General features: G+C 40.2%; 1 protein-coding gene across 4 annotated transcripts in view; it reads left to right on the forward strand.

Moving 5' to 3' along the window:
• Positions 1–25,042, forward strand: part of dock1 (dedicator of cytokinesis 1) — a 184,852-nt gene that overhangs the window by 146,062 nt on the left and 13,748 nt on the right. For all 4 annotated transcript variants that reach the window (XM_044337095.1, XM_044337096.1, XM_044337097.1 and 1 more), the window contains 13 exons: positions 313–398; positions 777–933; positions 1,671–1,711; positions 2,106–2,196; positions 4,509–4,628; positions 5,891–5,980; positions 6,327–6,431; positions 12,315–12,456; positions 12,831–12,912; positions 16,015–16,099; positions 17,650–17,736; positions 20,539–20,715; positions 22,920–23,003. In XM_044337095.1, coding sequence (XP_044193030.1) covers positions 313–398; positions 777–933; positions 1,671–1,711; positions 2,106–2,196; positions 4,509–4,628; positions 5,891–5,980; positions 6,327–6,431; positions 12,315–12,456; positions 12,831–12,912; positions 16,015–16,099; positions 17,650–17,736; positions 20,539–20,715; positions 22,920–23,003 — 1,347 coding nt within the window. The remainder of the gene's footprint in view (positions 1–312; positions 399–776; positions 934–1,670; positions 1,712–2,105; positions 2,197–4,508; positions 4,629–5,890; positions 5,981–6,326; positions 6,432–12,314; positions 12,457–12,830; positions 12,913–16,014; positions 16,100–17,649; positions 17,737–20,538; positions 20,716–22,919; positions 23,004–25,042) is intronic.

The raw sequence follows: 25,042 nt of genomic DNA on the forward strand, positions 1-25,042 counted from the left end.
GATATGAGGTCCATACATCACTGTCAGAAGGTACAGCAACAAGCGAGCAGAAGTAAGGCGGATGTGTCTCATGATGCAGCCTTTTTCTGTGTTCTAACCAAGTTTGTACACATAAAGAAAGGCTGTACCAACAGCGAGTAGTAATAAAAAGCAGCTCACAGCCAGCTGGGCTGCAGAAGAGAGACGATTAAAGTCAAAGCACAGATCCCCTCAGCCAAGCCTTGATGCCCAGAGAGTGAGACAGGGAGATGGCGTTAATGAATTGAAAAATTAGCTACACTGATTATTTACGCCTGCTCTGTCTAATTGCAGTTTGAGAACGAGATCATCACCAAGCTGGATCACGAGGTGGAGGGGGGCCGCGGAGACGAGCAGTACAAAGTTCTCTTTCAGAAAATGTAAGTGCTGATTAATGGGCAGGATTACGCCTGAGCCTCTCACAAGTTAGATAATGCTAATTGCAACATAGCACTCCTCAAAATAATCACAGTGTTCTGATGATCACACGACTTCTCATCACAGCTTGCAACTGTGATATTTGCTTTCAGCACAGTTGGATGCTAACCCTGCTTTAGTGGGCAAAAAAAAAAAAATGGTTTCTCAAATCCTAAGTGGCAAAAGTTTGACATTTTAAACTGTTGATGAACCTCTCTATACATGCTTCACGTTTTGTTTTCCTCTCTTTTCCCCCCCTGCTTCACATCCACAAACACGTGCACACACACGAACCATCAACGCACCCCACCACTTCAAACAAACACAAAAAAAACACGCAGTTTACTGGAGCACTGCAGGAAGCACAAGTACTTGGCCAAAACTGGCGAGAACTTTGTCACCCTGGTGGTGCGTCTGCTGGAGAGGTTGCTGGACTACAGGACCATCATGCACGACGAGAACAAGGAGAACCGCATGAGCTGCACTGTCAATGTGCTCGTAAGATGGCTTCTTTTCTGAGTTCCTGAATACACACGAACATATCCACTGTATGACAATGTATAAAACTGCCCTAACAGTAGTTCTCAACAATGTCTACAATATCAACACTGGCGTTGTTTATTGGTTGTCATTAAAGTGACAATAATGACACGTGACTACCCATAGACAATAAAACAATAACAGTCACCTTCACATGTCACAATGGATTAAGATGTTATCACAGAGCAGCTCACCTGAAACACCTCTTCTCTGTGAAGTGACATTTCATCTGGGGGCACCCAAATGTCAATTTTGACTCATATGACTAACCGCCATTGAAAAGATTAGCGACCTATATGACCTATATTCAGCATTTATCTGAGTCATGCTCACCCCGTGCCAGGTTGTGTAAGTTTTCTGTTTTAGCTGGGATAACAGTGTCACAACCTGCCATTGTGATTCAAATGTCTGCCAACTTACTTGTCTTTTGTAGCTGCGTAGTTAATGTTTGCATGCCGCAAGCCAGAACTTCATTTATCCAGATTTTAGAAAATTAATTTGTCACGATGCCAAAATATTGTTCTTTTAGAGATATTAAAAAAAAAAGAATCCACAGTCCATTTACTTCTGAAGGTTATGCAATGTAAACATACACTGAAGCTTTGTAAGCAGTATACTGTAATGGCATTGTTGTCAGTGAAAATCTATGAACCCTTTCAAACCCACTTTAATGGCCTGTCTCTTTTTTTCTGTAGAACTTTTACAAGGAGATAGACAGAGAAGAGATGTACATCAGGTAAGACCCATTCATATCCAGCCTTGTGCTTGTCAAGTATGTTCATATTTCTGAACATTCAGTCCTCTCGAGGCATTTATTCACACTGCTAAGGTACATTACATTGAGTACATATGGAGATTTGGTGCTGTGACATTAAGATGAGCTAAATTTGCCTGCCACAGACTAAATGCTGTACATTTGGGGTCCTTTCCTCCTAGCTGTATGTCCCTGGAGATCCATGATGAAATATTACATTTTGTTAAAATATGTTGGATCTCATCAGAGTTTTTCATCTGTCTGTCAAGCATCATTTGAGGTTAAAAAAAGGCTATCAGTCTAGCAAAGTTAACTCTTTGTTTATTGTTAAAGTGTCAAATACCCACCCAGATAAATCATTCCTATTTTCCTCCAGGTACCTGTACAAGCTGTGTGACCTCCACAAAGAGTGCGACAACTATACTGAGGCTGCCTACACTCTGCTGCTACACGCCAAACTTCTCAAGGTACACAGACACAACAAACAAGAGAACACAAACAAACAACAAATAAAAGGTACTCATGCAGTCTCTGAAATGACACACATTCCTCTTCAAACACCGTATTGTACTGTAGATGGAAAAAACAAAAAACTACTGTTAAGCTATGGGGATGGCATCTAACCTCAGACATTAAACAGTGTGTATCTGTGAATGTGAATGTTTACAGGGCTTAGAGAGATAGGTCTGTGTTTATGTATTCCCACTGTGGCATGAGATGGCTGCTGAGAGGGCAGTCTTGCTGAGCAGCAACTAGTTCACCTTGCATAGCCAATGCAAATCATGCTCAGTATCTGATCTTTCCTGCAAAGACATAGTTTAAAGCAGAGTAAAAAAAAGCATTTGCAGCTACCTGAGGTGCTTCAAGATTAAGGTATACCTTTACTGTCCTCCTTGTCAGCTGGAAAAGAAAGAATCCCCTTCTGTAAATCACATGGTTCAGTGAATGGCACCTCTGATTTAAGGTGAAAAAGGGGCAGGTTTGTACTGCATTTTTAGCGCAATGATATCTTGAATTAGATACATAAATATGTATAAGCAATCATGAAGCATTTCTTTTTAGATTACATCTTTTTTTTAAATAAATGCCTACTCTAGGCCTGGAAAGTTTCTGTCTTTATCAAAAATATACCACATCCACATATAGAACTCCTCACATAAAGCGCTGCAGTGTCTATTCCCAGTTGGGGTTTGCTATACCCTGAATTTGGAGTTGTTCCTTTCTGCCTTTTATCCAAAATGGTTACACCCAACAACTCATCTGTATTTGCATAAATAGCTGGCTGCTTCAGCCTTTGTACAGGTCCCGACAGGGGAGAGCAGGCTGTGACTGAATCAAATTTTCCTCGCTGAGCAGCCACAGTAGCATTTGCAGGAGTTGTTTTGATTATTATTATTTTAATTCCGCTCATCTCCCAGCAGCTGTGGTATTCCTGATCATTGCCTGCTCTCAAAGAGGGATTCGGTGTTATAATGTGAAATTTAGTTAATTTTGTTTCACCAGAGTCTGGATAAATCTTTTCTTCTCCAATAAGCTGTCCAATGTAATCTTTGAAGACACTGTTCTTTTGTATTCACACACAGGCACATGTAAAAGAGCCTGGGGGTGAGTGATGGATATATAATTCTGCATCTGCCAGCAGTGATAGAGTAAAAGTGGCTGCTGTAATAACAATTAGTCCTCCAGTAGAGTACCTGCAGCAGTATAAAATGGTTGATGAATTAACAGCACTTTGTTTACTGTCAGATATGCATCAGCAATGTAGTTCTGTCGATTCAGGGTCACTGGCCATCCATGAATAAACAGAGACCCTTTTTACCATGTAAATGCTGCAGTCCAGCTGTAAAGGAATCAATAACCAGTGCCAAAGCCTCCCAGCATCCCTCTTCATGCCACCGCAACAATGTGCAGAGCAATTACTTTTTTTACCCATCTCCAGTGCGGAGTATGCAAATTTCTTGGCTTTGCTATTCAAATGTGGCCCTCACACTATACTTGGTCAGATTTTTTTCAGAGATCTTAACTCTTCAGGTTACTCACAACACTAGAGAATGGCAATTAAAATCGGCTAGTTATGAATCAGTCCTGGCAGGCCGTACAGGATTATACTCGACACAGAGGCCAATCAGATTGTCCATCTCCCCATTAGACAAGCTGCTCTAGCCTGTCAGAAACCTCATTATTCTCCATGCTGAGTGAAGAAAAGGCATCATGGAGTACAAGGTTAGCACAAAAGGATACCACCGCAGTCTTATTGTTTCTTTTTTTTTTAATCATCTTTCCTCGTCTGTCCTGGTTTACAAAATCAAGCAAAATTTGTAAATGAATAAGATTATGCTGCTGCATGACTCAACTGTATCTGATGATTATTGTTAACACAAACATAAATGATGCCCCTCCCTGCTTCCCTAGCTTCACTTCACTTTACTTCACTGGGTTGGCTTCCAGTGGGCTAGCCTACCAGAGCACTTTTTTGGGGTTGTGGGGATTCTCGCGCTTAATGCTGTACAAGCAGATATTAGCCACAGAAAGCTATGTGTACTGCATTGATGCATTTTCTGAGCCATTCAATATGTATCGATGCCTGTTTCATTGCCCGTGTCTCAAGTTTCCATCTCGCCCTGCCAGAGCGCAGGGCAGGTTTAAATAGAATTACACATCAATCTTACCCATTTGCATTGGCTATAACTCAGTGATTGATTTCTTGCCACCTGTTCCCCTTTTGCTCCGTTCTGTATCGCACAGTGTTGACCTCAATGCTTACTTGTTCTCTCCGCAGTGGTCAGACGAGCAATGTGCAGCCCACCTGACCCAGAGAGACGGCTACCAGGCCACCACTCAAGGGCAGCTTAAGGACCAGCTCTACCAGCAGATTATCAATTACTTCGACAAGGGCAAGGTTAGAGACACACACACACACACGTTCCGCCGCGCACAGAAGAGTGGTCTTAATCTTGATAAATCCTGGACTGTGAGGATGCTATTTTTAGATGTTGTCATCTCTGTTAAATACCTCCTCTGGCATCAGGAGGCAGGTTTCGAAGAAGAGCCGCTGAACAGAAGTTCTATGTTCCTTTTTTACAGAACGGGGATTGTAAATAATCCCTTTCTTTTTGCTGATGCTCTTATATCAGACCACACAAACATTAATGTGGTTTTTTTGTGTTGTCCTCTACCTTCCATAAAACCTTTTCTCCTGCTCTTCCCTCCTGCTGTCCCTCTTTCTCTTTTTCCTCTCATACCACTTCAGTGATATATTTGAACGCCATTTCTGTACGATGCCAGCCTATTGTGACGTGATCAGCAGACACATTCATATGCGCTCAGATTAAGAAAATGTTCTAGTTGCGTAGGATCAGGTTGCTTTGCTATTCTTCTACACAGATAAGACATTTCAGCCAGTAAGCTAAGCCTGGAATCGGTCTGTAGGACTGCAGCCAGAGCTTCTCAGAGATGATGTCCCAAGGCTTTGCATGTATCATCAGTGCCGGGGTGCAGCCGCCACTCTTGGTTCTCCAGCCAACTGTCACTCAGCAGGATATGGCCAGGGAGAAATTGAGAGAGCCTTGGATTAACATGCACACACAAACGGGAGTGATCAAGAAGTGTTACAGCGGCTGTATGAATGCATTAAGACTCCAGATAAGGGGATACTATCAAGTGAGGACAGAGTAGCGAAGAGAGTCATCCAGAAAGCAGTCCCAGATGGTGTTGCCACCACCACTCTCACTGATGGCAGGCTGATCTGAGTAGCAGTCTGGACTCAGTCCACCTCCAGTGTGGCCCAGATCAGTTCAGTCCCATCTAGTCTGTCAAGAAGTCACTTAGAAGTGTTTCAACTTGTTTGAGTGGCTCCCATCTATCTGTGACACTACTGCACTGGATGAGTCTCAAGGGGAAATGCATCACTATAATAAATGTGCTTCTCTCAAGGGGTTGGCATTTGAGTTTTAGTGTTTTAGATCAAAGAAAAAAAACAAATAATATTGACAAAATAAGAAGAAATTGCCTTTATTTATATGCAAAAAGGCTTAAATTGAACACCATTGCCTGGTAGAGATAATTTGTGTTATTCAGATGACTGAAAAGGAGTGCTTTATCTCAGCTTGAATTTTGATTATTAATTCATTTGCTAACTGTCTCTGTTTATGTGCCCAATAGATGTGGGAGGAGGCAATCATTTTGGGAAAGGAACTGGCAGAACAGTACGAGAATGAAATGTTTGACTTTGAACAGCTTAGCGCATCCTTGGTAAGTAATATTGTTTTTTTTGTTGAACCACATTAAAGTTATAAATTGAATCATTTCAGTATACGGAGGATTTCTTCTCTAAAATGATAAATATTGAGAACGTGACCTGCACTTTTAAGAGTGAGAAAGTAGACCGCGGTTGGTTATTTTTGTTTGTTTAACCGGAAAAGTCTCAATGAGATTAAATCCCTTTTTTTTTTTTTTTTTTGCAATAGCATGAAACCAACAACACAGAACCCGTCACATTTCTAAAATTAAAAATAAAATTGCCAATAATACTCATGTAAAAGGAAAAAGTGTAAATGTTTTCTATGCCACTGAAGCTTATCGTTTTATCCCCCAACAGCGGAAGCAAGCCCAGTTCTATGAGAACATAGTGAAGGTCATCCGGCCCAAACCAGACTACTTTGCCGTAGGTTATTACGGCATGGGGTTCCCCTCCTTCCTACGTGTGAGTACATCCCTGCCATGCAACTCTGTGTGTTCTCAATACCTTTGTTTTTTCATACATCTTGCTCCCATGGGTTTTGGATGTTGTGGTGGGACTCACTTGTTCAACATCCCACCAAAACAGACTCCTAAGCAGCTGTTCCATGTGTGGTCTGTAGAATAAATGCAGAATAACGTGCTGGACAGATGTCCCTCATTGTGGGAAAAGTAGAATGTGTCTCCTGAAAAAAGGCAGAGAGCCGTGAAAGATGTGAATGCAGTGAATCTTTTTCTCTCTCATTCACTGTCTAGCTCTCTCTTCCTGCCCCCTCAGCCTTTTTTCTTCTTATCTGTGGTTTGCCTGTTTTAAGCATTTACTGTATAAATTACTCTGTGTGCTGGTCAGCTGCTCAGACTCAATTTTTGGCTGTACTGCAACAGTGGAGCCAGCCCTGCACACAATAATGTCTGTCCGTCACTGATTGACTGACTGAGTGATGAAGTTAGACCATTGGTTAGCCGGCCACGTTTTGGAGTTTCCCCTTTGGCTGTTGCTCTTTCAAAATGAATTGGCGCAAACAGGTTTCTAGGAAGTCTTCAGGGGGCGTGTACACGGTTCCACTGACTGCAGCTCATTCCAAATTTATCGCACGCTAAGAGCGCCCTGCAGCTGTGTCAGCAGATGCCCTACCTTGGTCTGCACCTGGACTCCCACAACATGATTGCACGACTGTCGGAGGAGCGTGTGGAGGCGTTGTTGCGGCTGACCTGAACTGCCTTCACCAGGCTGACAGACAGCAGAAATTTACTCAACTAAAATAGTTTGCACGTCAGCTCCACGGAAAAGAATTCGACAGTGTTTGTATTTATTGATTCATTGATACAATTAATAAGTTCAAAACATATATACAGCAGGTTATTTATGTGATTTAAACAGCTGCCTGCTCAGATTACGCTTCAATAAATGAGATAGAAATGGATTGAGTGTTAAAAAACGTTGGGATTCTTGGATTCAGTGTGGATTGATACTTCTAATAAAATGGAAGAGCATCTGTTCCATGACAAAAAAACTCTCTATGTGAATTGGTCACGGCCTCTCTCTCCCACAATCCAACGGGTACTGGAGACAGAAGACTTGTCATGTCCTCACACGGACAGCTGCTCTGATGACTTCCCTTTGTTCTGTGCACGAGCACGAACACAAACACCCCCTGTTGCTGATTGGCTGGAATAGTGTTGTGTGGCTCGGTCCAAGCCACTTTGTTTCCCATTTACAGAGCCGGGGTTGTGTATGAACACCAGATTTTTTTCAGCGCACACACAGGACGGACAGCTAGTGGACCGTGAGGAGACTTTTGCTGAATTTGACAAAAAGTGTATTGAACAATTTTTCTCCAGAATCGCTGACTCTACCTTTTAAAGCGCCCCAAAAAAACACTCAATCTGACAAAACACTCAATACAGAGTGAGTCTTAAAAAAAACAAGACATCCGCAGATAGAAACAGATGAAAGAGCAAGGGGATTTAACAGATAATTAAAACAGTTATAATTAGAATTAAAATAAGTTCTCTTTCAAATCAAACATCCCAGGATATGAGTGGAAAGTATTGTTCTTGCAACTGCATTTATAACCTTTTTTTTTTACTCAGACGTAGCTTAACCATGTCATGTGAAATGCTACTTCAGTACACTTTAACAACAAATATTACTGGCACCACTACAGAAAATTGCAGATAAACATTTAACATCCAGGAATTCACCTTATAGACACTACCACTGACTATCCCTGTAACAAATTGGCCACAGTTTTGCACATTGACCATACACGGTCCAGCCATATACTAGATTTTGACCTAGTCTTCTGTTTTTTTAAATCTATGGAGACAAATGACCACAAGAACCAACCAAATCTTGTTTGTCTAGTCTGATCACGCTTCAAATGGTGCTTTTAATTCCATTTCCTGAACTTCAGCTGAACACCCCTTTTCTCCTCACTGTGAGCGTGGTCCGCATCACAAGGTGTCCCACCACCGCCTGCCTGCACAACAAAATCCTGCACCCAATACAAAGTGAAAGGCCATGGCCACAATTGCTTTCGGTGACTGCTGAGTCATGGGTTATAATTCCAAAATGTCCTATGTGTGTTTAAATACAGTAGTTGGACCTTAACTCTAAAATGTTTTTGCTAATGGTGGCACTGAACACAAAAGACATTGATTTCTAAAATAACCACCACATGTTGACTACTGATTATTATGAAAATAGACACTTGATTAAACTGAAATATCACCACAAGTGTAATTATACCCCCTACCGAGAATACTTGGCCGCTAAAACTGAAGTGATCTATATTTCCTCTCCGAACGTCCTGTCTGGACTTGTGCCAATCTGATCACAGCTTATCACAAATTAAATACGTGTTGAACAGCCGTTTGATTTCTTCTCACCGTCCTTATTCCATGTATGAGGTGCTATTGTGTGCATATCAGACCTCTTTGGCTTTCTGTCTGTGAGGGGTGTCTGGTTCCGCCCACAGTTTATATTTGAAAAGAAATTTAATTGATGCAGTAATTTCTCTGTGATGCTGTCTCGGTGAGTTTAATATTAGATTAGAACTTCTTTACACATCTTAGTCATGAGTGGGGGGGAGCAGTGCTGCCTGCTTATAATATATTCCTTGTTACAGCTGTTTTTAGGCTGTTATCACACATGCTACTGAAGGTGTTGCTTTCCTCTCTGAGAGGAATTCCAGCCATTTTTTTTTTGGTCACACAAGCAACACTCCAGATGGCTCCAAAAGTCCTCAAAGAATAAGATAATGTGAAAGTCCAGTTTCAAGACCAGCGATCCCCCTGACCGTACCCTTTTCATTCTATTATGAATAACAGCCATTTCACCAGGGTCTTTTGCCACTTTCCGATCTCCATGTGCTCCTCCTAACCCCTTTCATCTGGCAGGGCAGAAACTCCATTACAGACAGGGCAAGCTGCACTGGCCTAATCTAACTGGCTATTTAAACAGCCTTTGAGGAGAGCTTTGAGTTCTCTTTTTTCCCCTCCTTTTTATTCTTTCAGCAGCAGCTTGACCTTAACCAGTGTAGGTGCATGCCAGGTTGTCTTTGACAACACAAATCTGCTCTTAATTTACCTGTTTATTTGTTGGTTATGCTACAGTAGATACAAGGTAGTTTACAAGCTGGTCTTGTAGGTTTATTTGTATATCACTTCTCAAAACCAATGTTAAAAAGTGCTTATTTGTGAGGCTTTTTTCACCTCCTTGTATGCCCCCTAGATATATTTTATAATTGAAAGATTTCTGTGTGAGTACATAGGGAAGTATTCATGTTTGAGTTACTAATTAAGATAAATATAGTTAGGAGGGTTTTTGTTTCACACTCCATATTGCTTTGTGTGTTCCAGCATCACAGTGTCCTCAGGGAATAGTCAATTATGTGAGAAAATCAATACTCTGATAAAGACGTTTTGTATCCACCCCCTTAAGAATTGATTTTATGCAAGAGTGCTTAATTCAGCTGCTTATGATTTATTAGTTGTTAATGTGGTTAGACACTAGGGTACTTGCTAATTGTAAAATGCTCTACAACATGTCATTTCCTGAGATCTGCAGACGCAAGGAAGTCTCAGCCTCAGTTATCTTAATTTTTGTGTAGTTCTGTGTGTAATTCCAGTAGCTGTTGGTTGTTTCCATCGGTGGATACTTTCAGAGACTGTTTAAAATTTTCTGTCGCTTGCAAAACAATCATTATAAAGATAGGCACAGAAAATTTATCTTAAGTCATCATTTCCACCTTGAAAGTCACAACACCTTGTCAAGAAGGTTTAAAGCATGACTGAAAGCTTCTATTGTATTTGTTTGCTCTATAAAAAATAAAAAAAACTCTAAGTTGCTTTCAGACACTTTAAGGGTACTCTCAGTTTTTCAAAGACAGATTTCCACTACAATTGTTTCTCTCACTTTATATCCTGTCAGCATATTTCTCCTCCCCTCCCTTGTCTTCCTATCAGTTCTAAACTTTACTTAATCCCTGTATTGAGTTTCCCGAGCACTCAGTTTAAAGAGCAGTTGAGGGTCTGTGAAAGTTGGTTTGAAATATGTATCCTAACACCACATTCAGAAACAACCGGGTATGAGCTGTCATGTTCTATCATTCAAAGTGTTTCTCAGACAGACCAATGAACACACTCCGGGAGATGAATGAACGTTTCTAGCTCATACATTTTTTGGAGAACACTGTGTGCTATTTTTGTTTTGGAATAATACAAGATGACCTTTTTATCAGTCACTGTGTCAGTTAGCTTATTCTTCAGTACATTGAAAGGATGTATTCATACACTTTAGAAACTTTTTTTCTGGGAAACTGTCACTGCCAAGAGGGTGAGGTATGGATATCCCAATGGTTTTTACTGTAGCCGTCTATACGTTACAAATCTTCCAGTATTTTTACAAGCATGTCTGAGGAGTTTAAATCCTGACTGTCTGTGTTTCATTTGAACTTGATAACATTACAGCTATATGAACTGTTGCTGCTTTGTCTCATGGCTGTGTGAAATTGCCTTTTTTACCCACCAGCCAAGAAAGAAAAGACCATTTTAACATGAATTATTATCTCAATGACAGTGATTTTCATTGCCAGAACTAGCCAGTCTAGTTTTGAGGGTAATGAAAATGAGAATCGTGACATTGAGATGACTGTACACACCACCAGAATGCTCAACAACATAATGTGAATCTGTTGTCGTCTTATGAATAAGCATACAATGTGCAGCGATGGAAAAAGATTAGGTGTCCCCAATCAGATTTAAATGATTTAGAGAGAAAAAAATAGAAGGCAAATATCACAGCTGTTCGCCAGCTGGAAATTGTAGCATTGTATTGTCAGGCCGGTTTAGCGGATTCTCCTGCGGCTTGAAGGGATGACTCTGGAAATCAGCATGCTTTTGTCAACCTATCTGTCAAAGCAAATTTGAAAATGGCCCCAGGCATATTTCATGGCTGCAATTCCTTTAATTAATTGGGGAATTGAGATGTGTGCTGTGCATGAGCATAGTGCTTGCTGCGTATGCAGTATTGTGCAGCAAAGGTCTATGAAACAAAGGAAGAAAACTATGGCTATTCTCCCTGGATAAGATCCTGTCCAATAGTCTAACGTTCATGTTAAGCTAATGAATGAAGCCAGAAATTCACAGTGAGCCGTCTGAGATGTAAATGAATGGTTTCCAGAAGAGATCAAGCTGCTCAGACTTGATGATAGTGTGAAGAGAGCCCATCCTCACCTGCCATGATCCTACAGTCCTGATTTGAAATCGGCAGGAAAAGATGTCTGGACCGTTACTGGTCTGAAGGCAACTCTGTCAGTAGCTGTAGTTAGCAGCAGCTGATTGTGTTAGAGCCCTCAGCAAAGTGGTAGTGGCCATTTTCAGTCTGTCAGATCGCTAAAACAGAAGTCCTCCCCAAGCAAGCTCGCTCTGAACTCAGCTGGGATTGACTCATCACTGAATTGGTGCCAAGAACTTTCTGTCACCCTCATTTTCAAGTATTTAATATGGAGATTATGATAATGTATTTTAACCCAGCCACAGTATCGGGTCAAGTTGATGTACAAAGCAAAGCTGCTCTCATCCATGAGACTTTCTTTTAATATTACAATTTTGTCATTGTCCAATGTCTGTCCTTACTACCATCACTGAATGGATTTCAGCCACTGAATCTAATCTTCTTGTGAAATGGTCTACGAAATGACACCACATGCTTACTGTCAATGCTGCCATATTCATGTGCCTCATGATCTCACTGTATGTCCAAAATTAGCACCAATTTGCATGATTTTACACATGCCTTCATGCCCATGTCCAAGGTCTCACTGTTTTCTTTATTGTCTTCCAGAACAAAATGTTCATCTACCGTGGGAAGGAGTACGAGCGCAGGGAGGACTTCGAAGCACGTCTCCTCACACAGTTTCCCAACGCAGAGAAGATGAAGACGACTACAGCACCCAGCGAGGACACAAAGAGTTCCTCCGGACAATGTATCCTCAGCACAGATCATGGAATCAGTTTTAACAGAAGGGTTTTTTAAATTGAGTTTTTAATGCCTTCATTACACAAAGAGTATTTTTATATGCTATGATGAAATACTTGCAGAGTAATTGTGTTGCTGACAATGTTTATATCATTATTAATACAAAATAATAACTCTTTGTTCGTTTTTAATTACCATTTTCTCAGAATCATTGATTTGGACAACAGAATTTTGTGAAATGATAAGACAGATCATATTTTTATTATTTGATTTGCTTGAATGTCAGTGAACAATGCTGAGTTGTGACTCAAGTCTAAGTCATTTTATTTCATTCTTTTGAGCTCACCTGTTTCATTTATTTCCTTAATGTTTCTGCTGAAGACATCCAGTGTTTCACTGTGAAACCCATTCTAGACCTGCCTGCCAAGTTCCAAAACAAGCCTGTCTCTGAACAAATAGTGAGGTAAGCAGGATATCCCTACTCTGCACACATTCATTTCTCTACAATTTCAGAGTGTGTTTTTCAAAGTCAGACAGCGTGCATTTCAATCCACGTAGCCCAATTTACTTTCCCCAGTCAGTTGAAAACAATTTAGCGAGCTTGCAATGACATGCAAAAGTGCATTAGCATTTTTTTAGTGTGTAGTTTGTCTAGGACCACAGTGGGGAAGGTGATTAAATCTTGATGTAAATGTGTGTCTGTGTAGAATAAACAGCGGTTGACCTTCTTGTCGTTCTCGAGGTTATTAACTCGCACCAGCCATCTGCTATTAGTCATTGTGCCAAGTACAACATTGTTTTTCTGACATCATTAATACCTTTGTGTCGTGCCTTCCCCCTTGTTTGCCCAATCTGTACGCCAGCCATGCACTGCATCACTCAGCTGTGCAAATTCACTTTGATATGCCACCCAATGCATCAATGGACATAATTAAAAGAAGACATTTACTCGGAAAAACCTTTAGGCAAATATACCTGGGCACTGATTTTATCACAAGCCTGCAGCATTGGTCACATCCCCCTGCATTGATCCCTACAGCTGCCTGTTGGCTTGTTTGCCAACTGTGTCTGATTGGAATATGTAACTCTGTTAATAGCCTCGATTAGACAGCCGTGTTTAGAGAGTGATAGAGGACTTTTCCACACCACCCGTCTGTCTTTCTGTCTCCCTTCTCTGCCATCTCTGGTCTCTCCATTTCTTTCTCTAGCTCTTACCGTGCTGTCCCCAAATGTCTCTTTCTGTCTGTATCTGTCTATTTTTCTCTCATTTATTCCCTTTCATTTGATGCAAAACATGAACGGTGCATAGCAATGAGACTGAGCTGTTTGAGCCAAAGAGTCAAACAGCAGCAGGCAGAGCACACCCCCCTTCTGACCTTGCTTTGTCCAGACCATGATACTGCATCATCTCTAGCCCGCCAGCTAATGACATGTTAAAGGCTTAATTGGGGTAGCACAGCTGATTTAAAGCTGCTTTATTAATCTGTTTATTAGATCAGAAGCTCTTTTTTTTTTCTTTTTCTTTTTTTTTTAGGCTAATGCCACGCTCTCGCAGCTAATTTGGAATAGGTCTTATCACGCTCATTAAATAGTGTGTTGACCTTTTTTGCCCCGTTGCCCCTTTCACATTGTACATGAATAACCTGGGCTCATTGATTAGTAACAGCTCTATTCATTATTATGCTGACGACACAGTAATTTACTCATCAGCACCCTCTATTGACAAAGCTTTGTTTAATTTAAAGGCAGATTTTTTGACTTTTCAAAAGGCCCTGATTTACTAAATCCAGATAAAACTAATTACATGCTCTTCACCAGATCCCAAAGGAAAAATCCACTAAGTTTTACTACTGGTACAATATCTTGGGCTCATATTAAAAAAGTTCCATGTTTTAAGTATTTGGGTATCTGGTTAGATGAAAAATTATCTTTTAAAAGTCATGTTGTGGAACTGACAAAGAAGCTTAAATTGGCAGCAGCTTATTTCTTAAATTTAGAAATAAGCAGGCCCTCTCTTGTAGCAATAGGTTGCAGATTGTACAGGCAGCATTTTAATCAGTGTTTGACTATGCAGATGTAATTTACATGCATGCCACTGCCCATACCCTCAAGCCCCTTGGTGCTGTGTATTACGGTTTTCTTAGATTTATTACAAGTGACAGTTTTAGAACCTATCATTGTATCCCCTGTGAGAAGGTGGGGTGGACATCACTAACCACTCGAAGGGAGTAACAGTGTCTCATTTGTATTTATGAAGCCATCTTAAATAAGCTACCATTTTATTTATCATCACTTTTAAGACTTCGAAGTATGGGATACCATACCCGTTCACAAGAATGCATTACCTTGGATATCCCTTATATAAATACAGAACCAGGGAAAAACTGCTTTCACCTACTATGCTCCTCTTAGGTGGAATAAGATTCAGGACTCCAAGTTAGAAATTATTTTAACCCTATAACATTTTAAGATTCTGTTGGACAATGTTTTATGTAATGAATGCTCCTGTTTTTCTTTATGTGTCTGTTTTATCCCTGTGTAGTTATACTTATATCAGTCTTTGTGTTCTTTTTGTAATTTATACGTTATTTAGTCTTGTGTTTGTGTTGTATTTATGTTTGGTATAAGATTGTTGGTTTTACACTTTTTATACTTCTATTATATAATTTATTTTGGTTGTGTATTTGCAGGGCAAATAAAGGTTATCTATATATCTATCTTTGTGACCAAGCACAGAAGGGGAAATCTGACTTGGGATATAACATAATTGGTCAAAACCTGAGCCCAATATTTTTGTATAGTTAGTCACAACAGATTTGTTTGCTCTGTTAATTAGCAAAACATTAAGTCTATAGTAGTAAAAGAAAAAACTTGTAGTATCCCGTCTGCACACACTTATTTCTACTACTACAAAGTTAAAAGGGCAGTGGCTTTGAAACAGCACTGATTTGTTCCATATTTTGTTTATAATTGTTTGCTAATAAAGTCAAACCTTGCTCTTTGAACCATATGGCAAGGTTTTAGGAAGGGGAAATGCTCTATGAGGATAATAGATCTGTGCTCATTTGCCCAGGAGAGTGTCGATGTGGCTTCTGTTGGCAAGAGAGACAGATAGAAAGATGGAAAAAAGAGCAAGTAATGTGTCTACGTGGGGGGACCATGAATGTGCCCAGACAGCTGCTCCCACAGACACTATGCAACACCATCATTTTCCTAGTGTGAAAAGTCTATTAACCTGATTTGGCAAAGTTCACCCCCGCTAGTCATGTGCCTCTGTCACATATGCTGCATCCTTTCAACATGTCTGACATGTCAGACTAACAAGGGGGCTTCCAGTGACGTGTGCGACCCAAAAATGAATTTTATTTTCCATGTAGATGAGACCATGCCTTATACAGCTAGTCAAAACCAACATGGTAAATGCCAAAGTTCCTGGCAGAGCAAGTCTTAGGGGGGGGACCTGTCCTGTGTGTGACCTGAAGCAAAGCAATCAACCTTTGAATCAAGTTGTAGATTGCCCATAACCCTTTTAATTTACTCAGGTGCTGATTTTCTCCCTCCCCAGCTTCTACACAGTAAATGAAGTCCATAAATTCCAGTATTCCAGGCCAGTGAGGAAGGGAGAGAAGGACCCTGACAACGAGTTCGCGGTAATTGTTGTCTTTTTTTTTTTTTCAACTTGACTTAGCTTGTCCCTATTCTCTTAAGGGTTTTATGTATTATTTATTTAAATGAATAATCAATGAAGTCAGTTTGTATTTCTAAAATTAACATGAAGGCTACTTGATATTTAACTATAATGTAGTACATTTAAACTCTACAGTACATGTATGTGTTTTCAGGGTCCAACAGTAGATTTGAGAAATGGGTACCAGGAAGTTGCCACCCTACTTTTGTTTCCTAAAGTTGACAAAATACTTTTAATCATTTATATTTGGAGTGATAATGGTCCTGCATATTTATATCCAATATTATCTTAATAGAAAAATATTACCTAGATGGTTTAAACATATTATATAATATGGATTACATTTCTTTATTGTCTCGCAAGCACACACACACACACGCATGTACGCACACTCACAGATTAACCACAAACACAGACTCACAGTTATACTCACACCGCTAAAAATGTACATTTGCAAGGTGACGTACTTAGTGGAGTAAATTAAAATAGTTAGAATAATGATCTCCAAGTCTGATTAAATGGTCTGTCATTCTTCTCTGATGTTGAGTTGCATCAAGTAAAGTAAAATTGAAAAGGGTTTTCATTTTTAATTAAGTTTAGCCTTTTTTTTTTGTTCAGGTTCAGCCATCTCTGTAACACTCTGTCTTGTAATTTAATATATGATACAGCTGGTTTATTGTTTAGTTTATACTCCACACGTACTTTTAGTTGTTTCTAGCAGAGAAAAAACAGTTGCCAACAAGGACAACCAGACTAATTTAAATGGTTGACAGCCGCCCAAATCTAGCTCGAATTCTAATGAATATATTTTCTGCACAATATCCAGGCTGAAAATGACAGGGGCAACAGTTTAAACCCGTTCACGCTTTTCCTCAATGCGTTTACTTTGGCATCACCTCAGCAGAGCAAGATGATGTATTTAACTCATCTCAGACTTACTCTGTAATGTTGACAGACTGACTGGACTCAGACAGGGGTGATGGATACCTATTGCTGGACATATTTTTTTGTCAAATCTATCAAACATGTCAATATGCTAATATTTCCTCCTAAAAGTGCCACAGTAAGTGAGTAGAAAGTATGCTCTAAAGCTGATGCTCTTAATCATTCAATATGATTTTCTTTTCTCTTGACACACCGTTAGAAAATGTTTAAATGTTGAAACCCTCTTGCATGGGAAATCATCATCTCCTTTGGTGTAAAGGCTTAGAGTCATTATTTCAGCCCCTGTGATGTATTAGAAGAGATTCCAGATTATTTGGGTGAGTGGGCCTTAATGAGCTGCCATTCAGACAGGGAGGTAGTTGACACCTCCTTCCCACCAAACCACCTTCATTACATCATCTCACTCTCATCCATGCAACAGCAGTCTTAAAGCTGGTTTAAATGTCATTTGGCACAAAAACAGCTGCAAATTGATCAGTTTAAAGTGCCCTGTCATGTCTTTAGTTTTCTGCACCGTTTTCCTTTTTTCAGAGTTCCAATTTATTTTATTTGTCATTTTGTTTACAGAACATGTGGATTGAGAGGACCACTTACTCAACAGCATACAAACTTCCTGGCATCCTGCGCTGGTTTGAAGTCAAGTCTGTTTCCACAGTGAGTATGAATCCAAAATATCCAGACTTCACAGCACTTGCAGACTTTGCGGGCACCTTTGAGGAAAGTGTGCGAGTGCAGAGGGCTGTCCAAATCCACAATTCATCAAGTCCACAGGGGCCCTGAAGTGGGCATGGGGTGCAGATTTCACCAGTCTTTGCTTGGAAAATTACCCATAATCCTGTAGCAATAGGCTATAAATTGATGATGTAAGGAATACTACTAATTTTTATTATCAATAATAAAAAACAACAAGATGATGATGATGATAATTAGATTTTTTTTTTTCTTTTTTTTTTTTCTTTTTTGTTGTGATTGTGATGTAGTGAGGTATAAACTACACACGGTCCTATAGGCTTAATAATGTGGATTTGTATGTTATAATCTGCTACAGTCGATGGCCAAATGTTGGTTTTTGTCTGTCTACAATGTGAAGGTCATCAGTTGAGGATTCAATGTGAATATAATATTAGCAGTGTTTAGCAGTTCTTTTAAAAGGAAAATCTCCTTGAGCGTTCTGACCTTATTTGTTGAGTGTTAAGCTGCAGAGCTGCACATAACAGAACCATAAAGAACCGTTCAGAAAAACACTTTGAAATGAGTTACAGAGTCAGGAATTTTAATTTATATTTGTGGAAGTACTTGAGGTCTTCAGTCCCGTCTCACAGTTCATTTTTATCAACTTGCGGCCCAGCACCCTCACAGACTTGATGTGATGTGATGACAGTGAATCAGTGACAGGGTACCTACGACTGAAGTCCGCAAGGACTCCGTCCTCAAACCCAGAGGTTGGACATTTGGATTCAGTGTATGAAGAGCCTGTGTTCCAAGCAGGCCTCCTAATCAGTTGAGAATCTGCAGCCTTGCTTAGAGGCAATCGATATGATTTGTCCACTTAAGTGGTATAGACAGCCGTGTGGACACAGGCGTGCCACTCCCCGGACTAACGACGGGGCACGTTCGCTCTCTGCCAGAGGGCCCACATTGATTCACCAAGCACTCGTTAAAACCTGTTTCCACTGAAAATAGCTACACAGCACAAATACAACTAGATGAGAGTTCAGAACTCACTCGCTGTTGATTGATTTGACTACTGTTGATTAGAGGATGGTCTGTCTGCAACAAATTACTTCAGCGTTTACTGCTGCACTTGAAATGGGCACATTTCTCCTCTATCCCACTGAAACTGCATTAAATTTTACTATTTTAGCTCTATTGTTTTCAATTAATTAAGATGCTGGTCCTGTGTCCTCATTTTAGGCTGAGATTTTGTCTGGTGGAAGGAGTAGGGCCGCAACTAACGATTGTTTTCATTATCGATTAATCTGCCAATCATTTTCTCGATTAATCGATTCGTTGTTTTGTCTATGAAATGTCAGAAAATGGTGAAAATACCAAACGCTAGTCAAAAGTTATGTCTTAAAATGTCATACTTTTTCCAAACAACCCTCCAAAACCCAAAGATATTCAGATAACTATCATGTATGGCAAAGAAAAGCATTAATTGATTATCAAAATAGTTGCAGATTTATTTTCTGTCGATCCACTAATCGAATGATCGACTAATCGTTGCAGCTCTAGTGTGGAGTACAGTAATGTTAGTTAGAGCACAAGTGCAGCTTACAGTATCAGTACACCTAAGACATCCTTTGTGTCATTAGTTTGTCCCAAACAAATGCACTACTCTGCATAATTAGCCTGGTTAAGTATTCTGCGATCAATTACTGTTTGTTTGTCACTTTGATTAGTCACTTTCATGTCTGTGCTAGTGAAAAGTTTCAGAAAGGGGCGCTTTTCCCAGAGGTTATCTTCAGCCAGAGTGTTTTCCTACATTGTGCTCTCCCCTCATTCATGGCTGCCAAATAGCACCACATAACACCCACACACCAGGCTGCTTGGGCATTTAGCTCACCATAATTGTCCTTCTGGTTGCTACATCCGTAGCACAATTATTTCACTACAAAGACCTGATCCCCCTAACTCCCGAGTCCATGTAGTGAAGTGTTATTCTCCATCGGCACACTAATTCAGAACAGAGGCCTCTTCCTTCAGGCAGGGTTGGAACATACTGTCAGGAGCAGCTTGCCCTCCAGATGAGCCAGGGAGAGGCCAGGTCCCCCAGGTCAGACTCTCTATTTAAAGCTTAATGACTGGGCTGAGATTCACCAAGCTAAAGCCTTCCATCTGACAATGCTTTTTATCAAGCTGGCCTGAGACATACCGGCACAGATTGGAGATTTGTCTCCCTGGCACAACATCTTAATTTTTTTTGGCAGGGGCCTAAATCTGACATTTACGCAACAATCCACTCATCTTTCTTCTAAATTCTTACTAGCAAGCTGCAAGGAGGTGATTTTTTTTCATCCAAAGTAATGAGATTGCCCCCATGTGGAGTTTCCCAGATTGGGTTAGAATTTGCCTTCACACCGGTAGTGGATCTAATGACAGCATTTCCAAGTATTATATTCATCCTTCTCAGAATTGCCATCATATTTTGTTGACGTGGGAATTAAAATTCCCCTGCACCAACACACTATCCATCTTCATTTGACAGCTGCATGTTCATGTATGGGCACAGTGGAAAATGATTCATTGCTGCTCTATTCTACATGATTTATGTGTGTAGTTAAGGGTTGCTAAGCGCATCTTCAAATAACCTATCCTTAGTCGATGTACACAAAATGTTTCCACTTGATTGTTGGGATTATTACCGGAGACAGTAGTGATGTATGTGCATATATTGTATATACTGAAACAGGTGAATAAGTGCTGCGAATATTTGATGACACCTTCACTTCACAGGAGGAGATCAGTCCGCTGGAGAACGCCATGGAAACGATGCAGCTGGCCAACGAGAAGATCAGCAGCATGGTGCAGAAGCATCTTAACGACCCCAACCTTCCCATCAATCCTCTCTCCATGTTGCTGAACGGGATTGTGGACCCAGCTGTTATGGGGGGTTTTGCCAACTATGAGAAGGTAGTCAACTGGTTCTTTATTATTTATTCTCTTCCTATATTGTCTTAGCCTTTATACCTTATATATACTTCTATAACTCAACTTTACTTCCACAGAAACCTTAAATTACAGTTCAAAATTTTGGGAGAGTTTTTGAGAGTTATATGAGAAGATTGATATCACTCTCATGTCTGTCCGCTAAATAAGAAGGGAAATTCACAGACAGTTAGCTTAGCTTAGCTCAGCTTAGTGTAAAGACGAGAAGTAGGAAACAGCTAACCTGTAAGGAAGCCAAGAACGGCCGTGCTTGCGTGTTATATCTGAGAAAACAAAAGGCATATTTCCCGAGTTAAAGATTTTTGCTTTCTCAAGATCAGGGGATAATTATGGAGAACTCGAAAATGAGTGTCTGGTTCATTTGACCACATCCCTAATTCATCCCTAATTGTTTATAAAAGTAGTAAAGGGTCTCTATAAGCCTTATTAAAAATGAATAATTATCTCCATATATATTTGTATATCCATGCACTGAGACAGTTTTTGGTAAATAACCTTAATTGAATAAAATATGACAGAAAACATCAAACAGATGACAGTGATGACAGTGGTGAGTTTACAGATGTTTTGCCTGTTTCATGATGTCTTGCCCCAAATCCTTACATATAAAAACAATGTCAAAGTTTCCCAGCAGATGTCGCCATTCTGACTACGTCATTCGAAACAATGAACTATTTTCAACACAATCGCTTCATATGATTCACTGCTTCAGAATGCTTCGTTCCATCACTAATGCTGGCATGGCACTCCTGAATCTGATCTGTGATAAAACATTATAAGTAATAAGAGGAAACGACCTTTTGTTTTCTCATGATAAAGGGTTGATTATCTTGTTATCTCGAGATAACGAAATAATTAACTTGTGATCTCGAGATAACGGCGTTAAAAAAATGCATGACTCTCTGGAGCCTTGACATCACTTCGGGGTTGCCAAGCAACCAGCGGAGACCAAGAAATAGTCCGACACATAACACCCCTGTAAAATGACAACCTGCCACTTTTACACTTGAGTTTTTGTATGGATTAAACAAACAAAGTATGTCAAATCGAGAGCTTTAGAGTTGCCAGCAGAAGGAATTTTGTTACGTTTGAACAGAGCCAGGCTAGCTGTTTCCTCCCGCTTCCAGTCTTTGTGCTAAGCTTGGGTAGCCATCTGCTGGCTTCAGCTTCATATTTAGCATACATACATGACAGTGGTGTCAATCTTCTCATCTTACTCTCTGAAAGAAAGCAAAAAAAGCTTTTTCCAAAATATCAAACGATTCTATTTTATATTCCTGAAAACAAAACATGAACATGTGCTTGTGATATTTAGTTTTGCACATGTCCTGCACATATTAAAGCTGATAAGGTAATAATATGCTTCAGCAGCAATTTCTAATATATCAAACTATATCAAAAATAATTCAGATGAACCATATTTTTGTCAGGTTTGATTTCATGCTGTGAAATAATCTTGAATCCAATCATAATCTCATGCATATTTCATATCAGAGAAGCTCTCATACCATCAGCCTTTTATCACTACACTTGTGACTACTCACTCATATATTGTTTTTCTCTTAACATCCTAGGTAATCATGAATCTGGTTTTGTTTGTTATGACCCAGGCCTTTTTTTTTCTTTTTAAAACATCAACATAATCTTCTTTGTATCCTGTTTTTCATCATTTCTTCAGTGATCTTACTGGTTTATGTGCTGCACGCTCTATTCACTGCAACACCATAGCGACTCATGTGGAAAAGGAAACTCTTTTTTTACCTTGTGCTTGATGATTAAAAAAAGTGATAGTCTGCTGGTTTCCCAGAATATATTGCTACGTGGAATGGATTCATATTGGTCTGTGGAAACGGTGCAGTGTGAGTCAGAGGAGGAGCGACGTGAATTCTTTGCCCTCAGGTCACTCCTTCATCTCAGTGAAATAGTTCAGGTGGTGGAGCAGAGACGGATGTCTTGACTAAATTTTTCTCATCTCATCAGCCTCTCCCGATGCGTTACTCCTTGACTCGTCAATTTTTTTTCTCCCCTGTTTCAACTTCTTCTATATCAGAAAACTTCTCGACATTTCAGATCACTCCTTCCTTCTTCCCCTGTACTTACTCCTCCTCTTCTTCCCTGCATACAAACATACGGTACTTACTCTATAATCTCCTCTCACTCCTCTGCAGGCCTTCTTCAATGACAAGTACATGCAGGAACACCCGGAGGACCTTGAAAAGATAGAGAAACTGAAGGACCTCATTGCCTGGCAGGTGAGACCGAAGCTCGGAATGGTCAAATGTATTGACTGTATGTGTCGATAAACTGTGCGTGCGATCTTAAAGCATCTGTCTGTCTCACCAAAGATGTCACGGTTCAAGAAAAATTAACCAGCTCATCACAAATGTCATGTCATATCCCATGGTATATTTTTTTCCATAGCACATGTAAAGAGCAGAAGGAGTTATCGCCCGCAGGCAGCCAAAATACTAAGCATGGATTAGATGGTATAGAGGAAATATGAGAATGTGAATTCATGCCACTTGGCCTTTCAACATAATTGAGCTTTCTTAAAGTGTATAAATTACGTTCAGGCTATCCATTTAGCCTTTCAGGTGCTGGAATAGCGGCCTGTGTTTAAATGATTAGAGTCAAGTTATTTATTGGAATCAGCATCAGAAATTATGGAGTTATGGACCCTGCAGACACCAGGCAGTGTGTTTTGTCACCTGAAAGTCATTTATATACACAGTGGATCGTTTAAATGCTGGACAATACTTGTTCTGCTCTATATATTCTGACATTTATGTCTGAAATGTTGTCACTTTACTAAAGCACTGCTACTGCAAAAAAAAAAAAAAAAAAAAAAAAGTCACTCTGAAAGGTTACAGCTGAAAATATAATATCGTTTGAAGAACTTGTGAGTGCACTGCCAAGAGTGTCCAATGACAGTAACTGAAGTGAGCAGGGGAGAAATGTGTTAGAGTTCAGTGGAGATAATAGCGAGGGAAAGTGCTGAACCAAACATTCTGAAGTTAAGGAGGATGCTCCACTGCGTGAAGAGACAGCGAGAGATCAGCATTGGCGGTTTTGCGAGCTCTGCACCCTCACTGAGCCTGAAGGAAGTGCACACACAGCAGACAAGAAATCGACACACATTGTTGGAATACATCACAACACACAGCTTACTATGAAACTCAACAGATCTTTAGCTCATTTGCAGCTCATCTTTGATTAATAAACTCCCGGCTATCTGTGCTTTCTAGAGGAATAAAGAGAACTTCCTCCCTTTGGGATTTTAGAAAGCTGCACTGTAGGTTTTCTGTTTTGTTTTGCTTTTTTTTATTACGCTCTCTCAACTCTTTAGCTCTTAACTACAGTTCATGTTAAAGGTAAAGTCAGTGATTCTAATCCAATACACTTTTTGTCAAATTTAGTGAACATCTCCTCACGGTCCACTAGCTGTCCATTCTGTGTGTGCACTGAAAAAAAAAAAAAAATCCTGTGCTTATACGCAGCACTGGCTGTGTAAATTGGCTTGTAAACACAGTGGCTCAGAGCGAGCCACACAACGCTACTCCAGCCAACAGCAGGGGACGTTCATGCTTGTGCACAGGACAGGGAGAAGTCATCAGAGCAGCTGTCCGTGTGAGGACATGACAGTCTTCCGTCTCCAGCACCGGTTGGTGGGGGAGGGCTTGTCATTGGAGAGAAAGAGGCCTCGGCCGATTCTCATAGGAAGCGTGTTCTCACAGTACAGATACGCTTCCATTTTACTAAATGTATCATTCCACACTGAATCTGAGACAGTCTCACGGAGACCCCCACGTTTTTTTACGCTCCGAGTCTGTTTTTGTTGCGTTTAGTGAAGCATAATCTGAGCAGTCAGCTGTTTAAATCGCGCAAATAGCTGTTTGTCCGGCCGCTGTCCTCTCAGCTTCCCAGCTGACTATAGCTGACCCATCACTCTGAATTCCACCATATTTCTCTTTTGGTCGTCGCCTTGGCAAGAACCATCCGTGAATTTTAGGGGCGGAGCTTCTGAAGGAGCACGAAAGGAGGGGTGTATTTGTTTGGGTGTTTAGTTCAAATATCATCAATCTTCATCCAGAATGACTGATTCTACCTTTAACACTCAGGAAGTCATGGTTTCCTGCCTTATGATTCACCTAGGAATTGAGCATAGATACAAGCAGTTTTTCTTCCTACTTCCTATCACTGGTTGCAAGGAAAAAGGAAGTTAATTGAATTTGTAATAGTTGTTCCCCTCCCCGTTGTTGGAAAATAGGTCATCTTTACGCTCTGCATCTCT

This window comes from Thunnus albacares, chromosome 20, assembly GCF_914725855.1.
Source record: "Thunnus albacares chromosome 20, fThuAlb1.1, whole genome shotgun sequence".
Lineage (NCBI taxonomy): Eukaryota > Metazoa > Chordata > Actinopteri > Scombriformes > Scombridae > Thunnus > Thunnus albacares.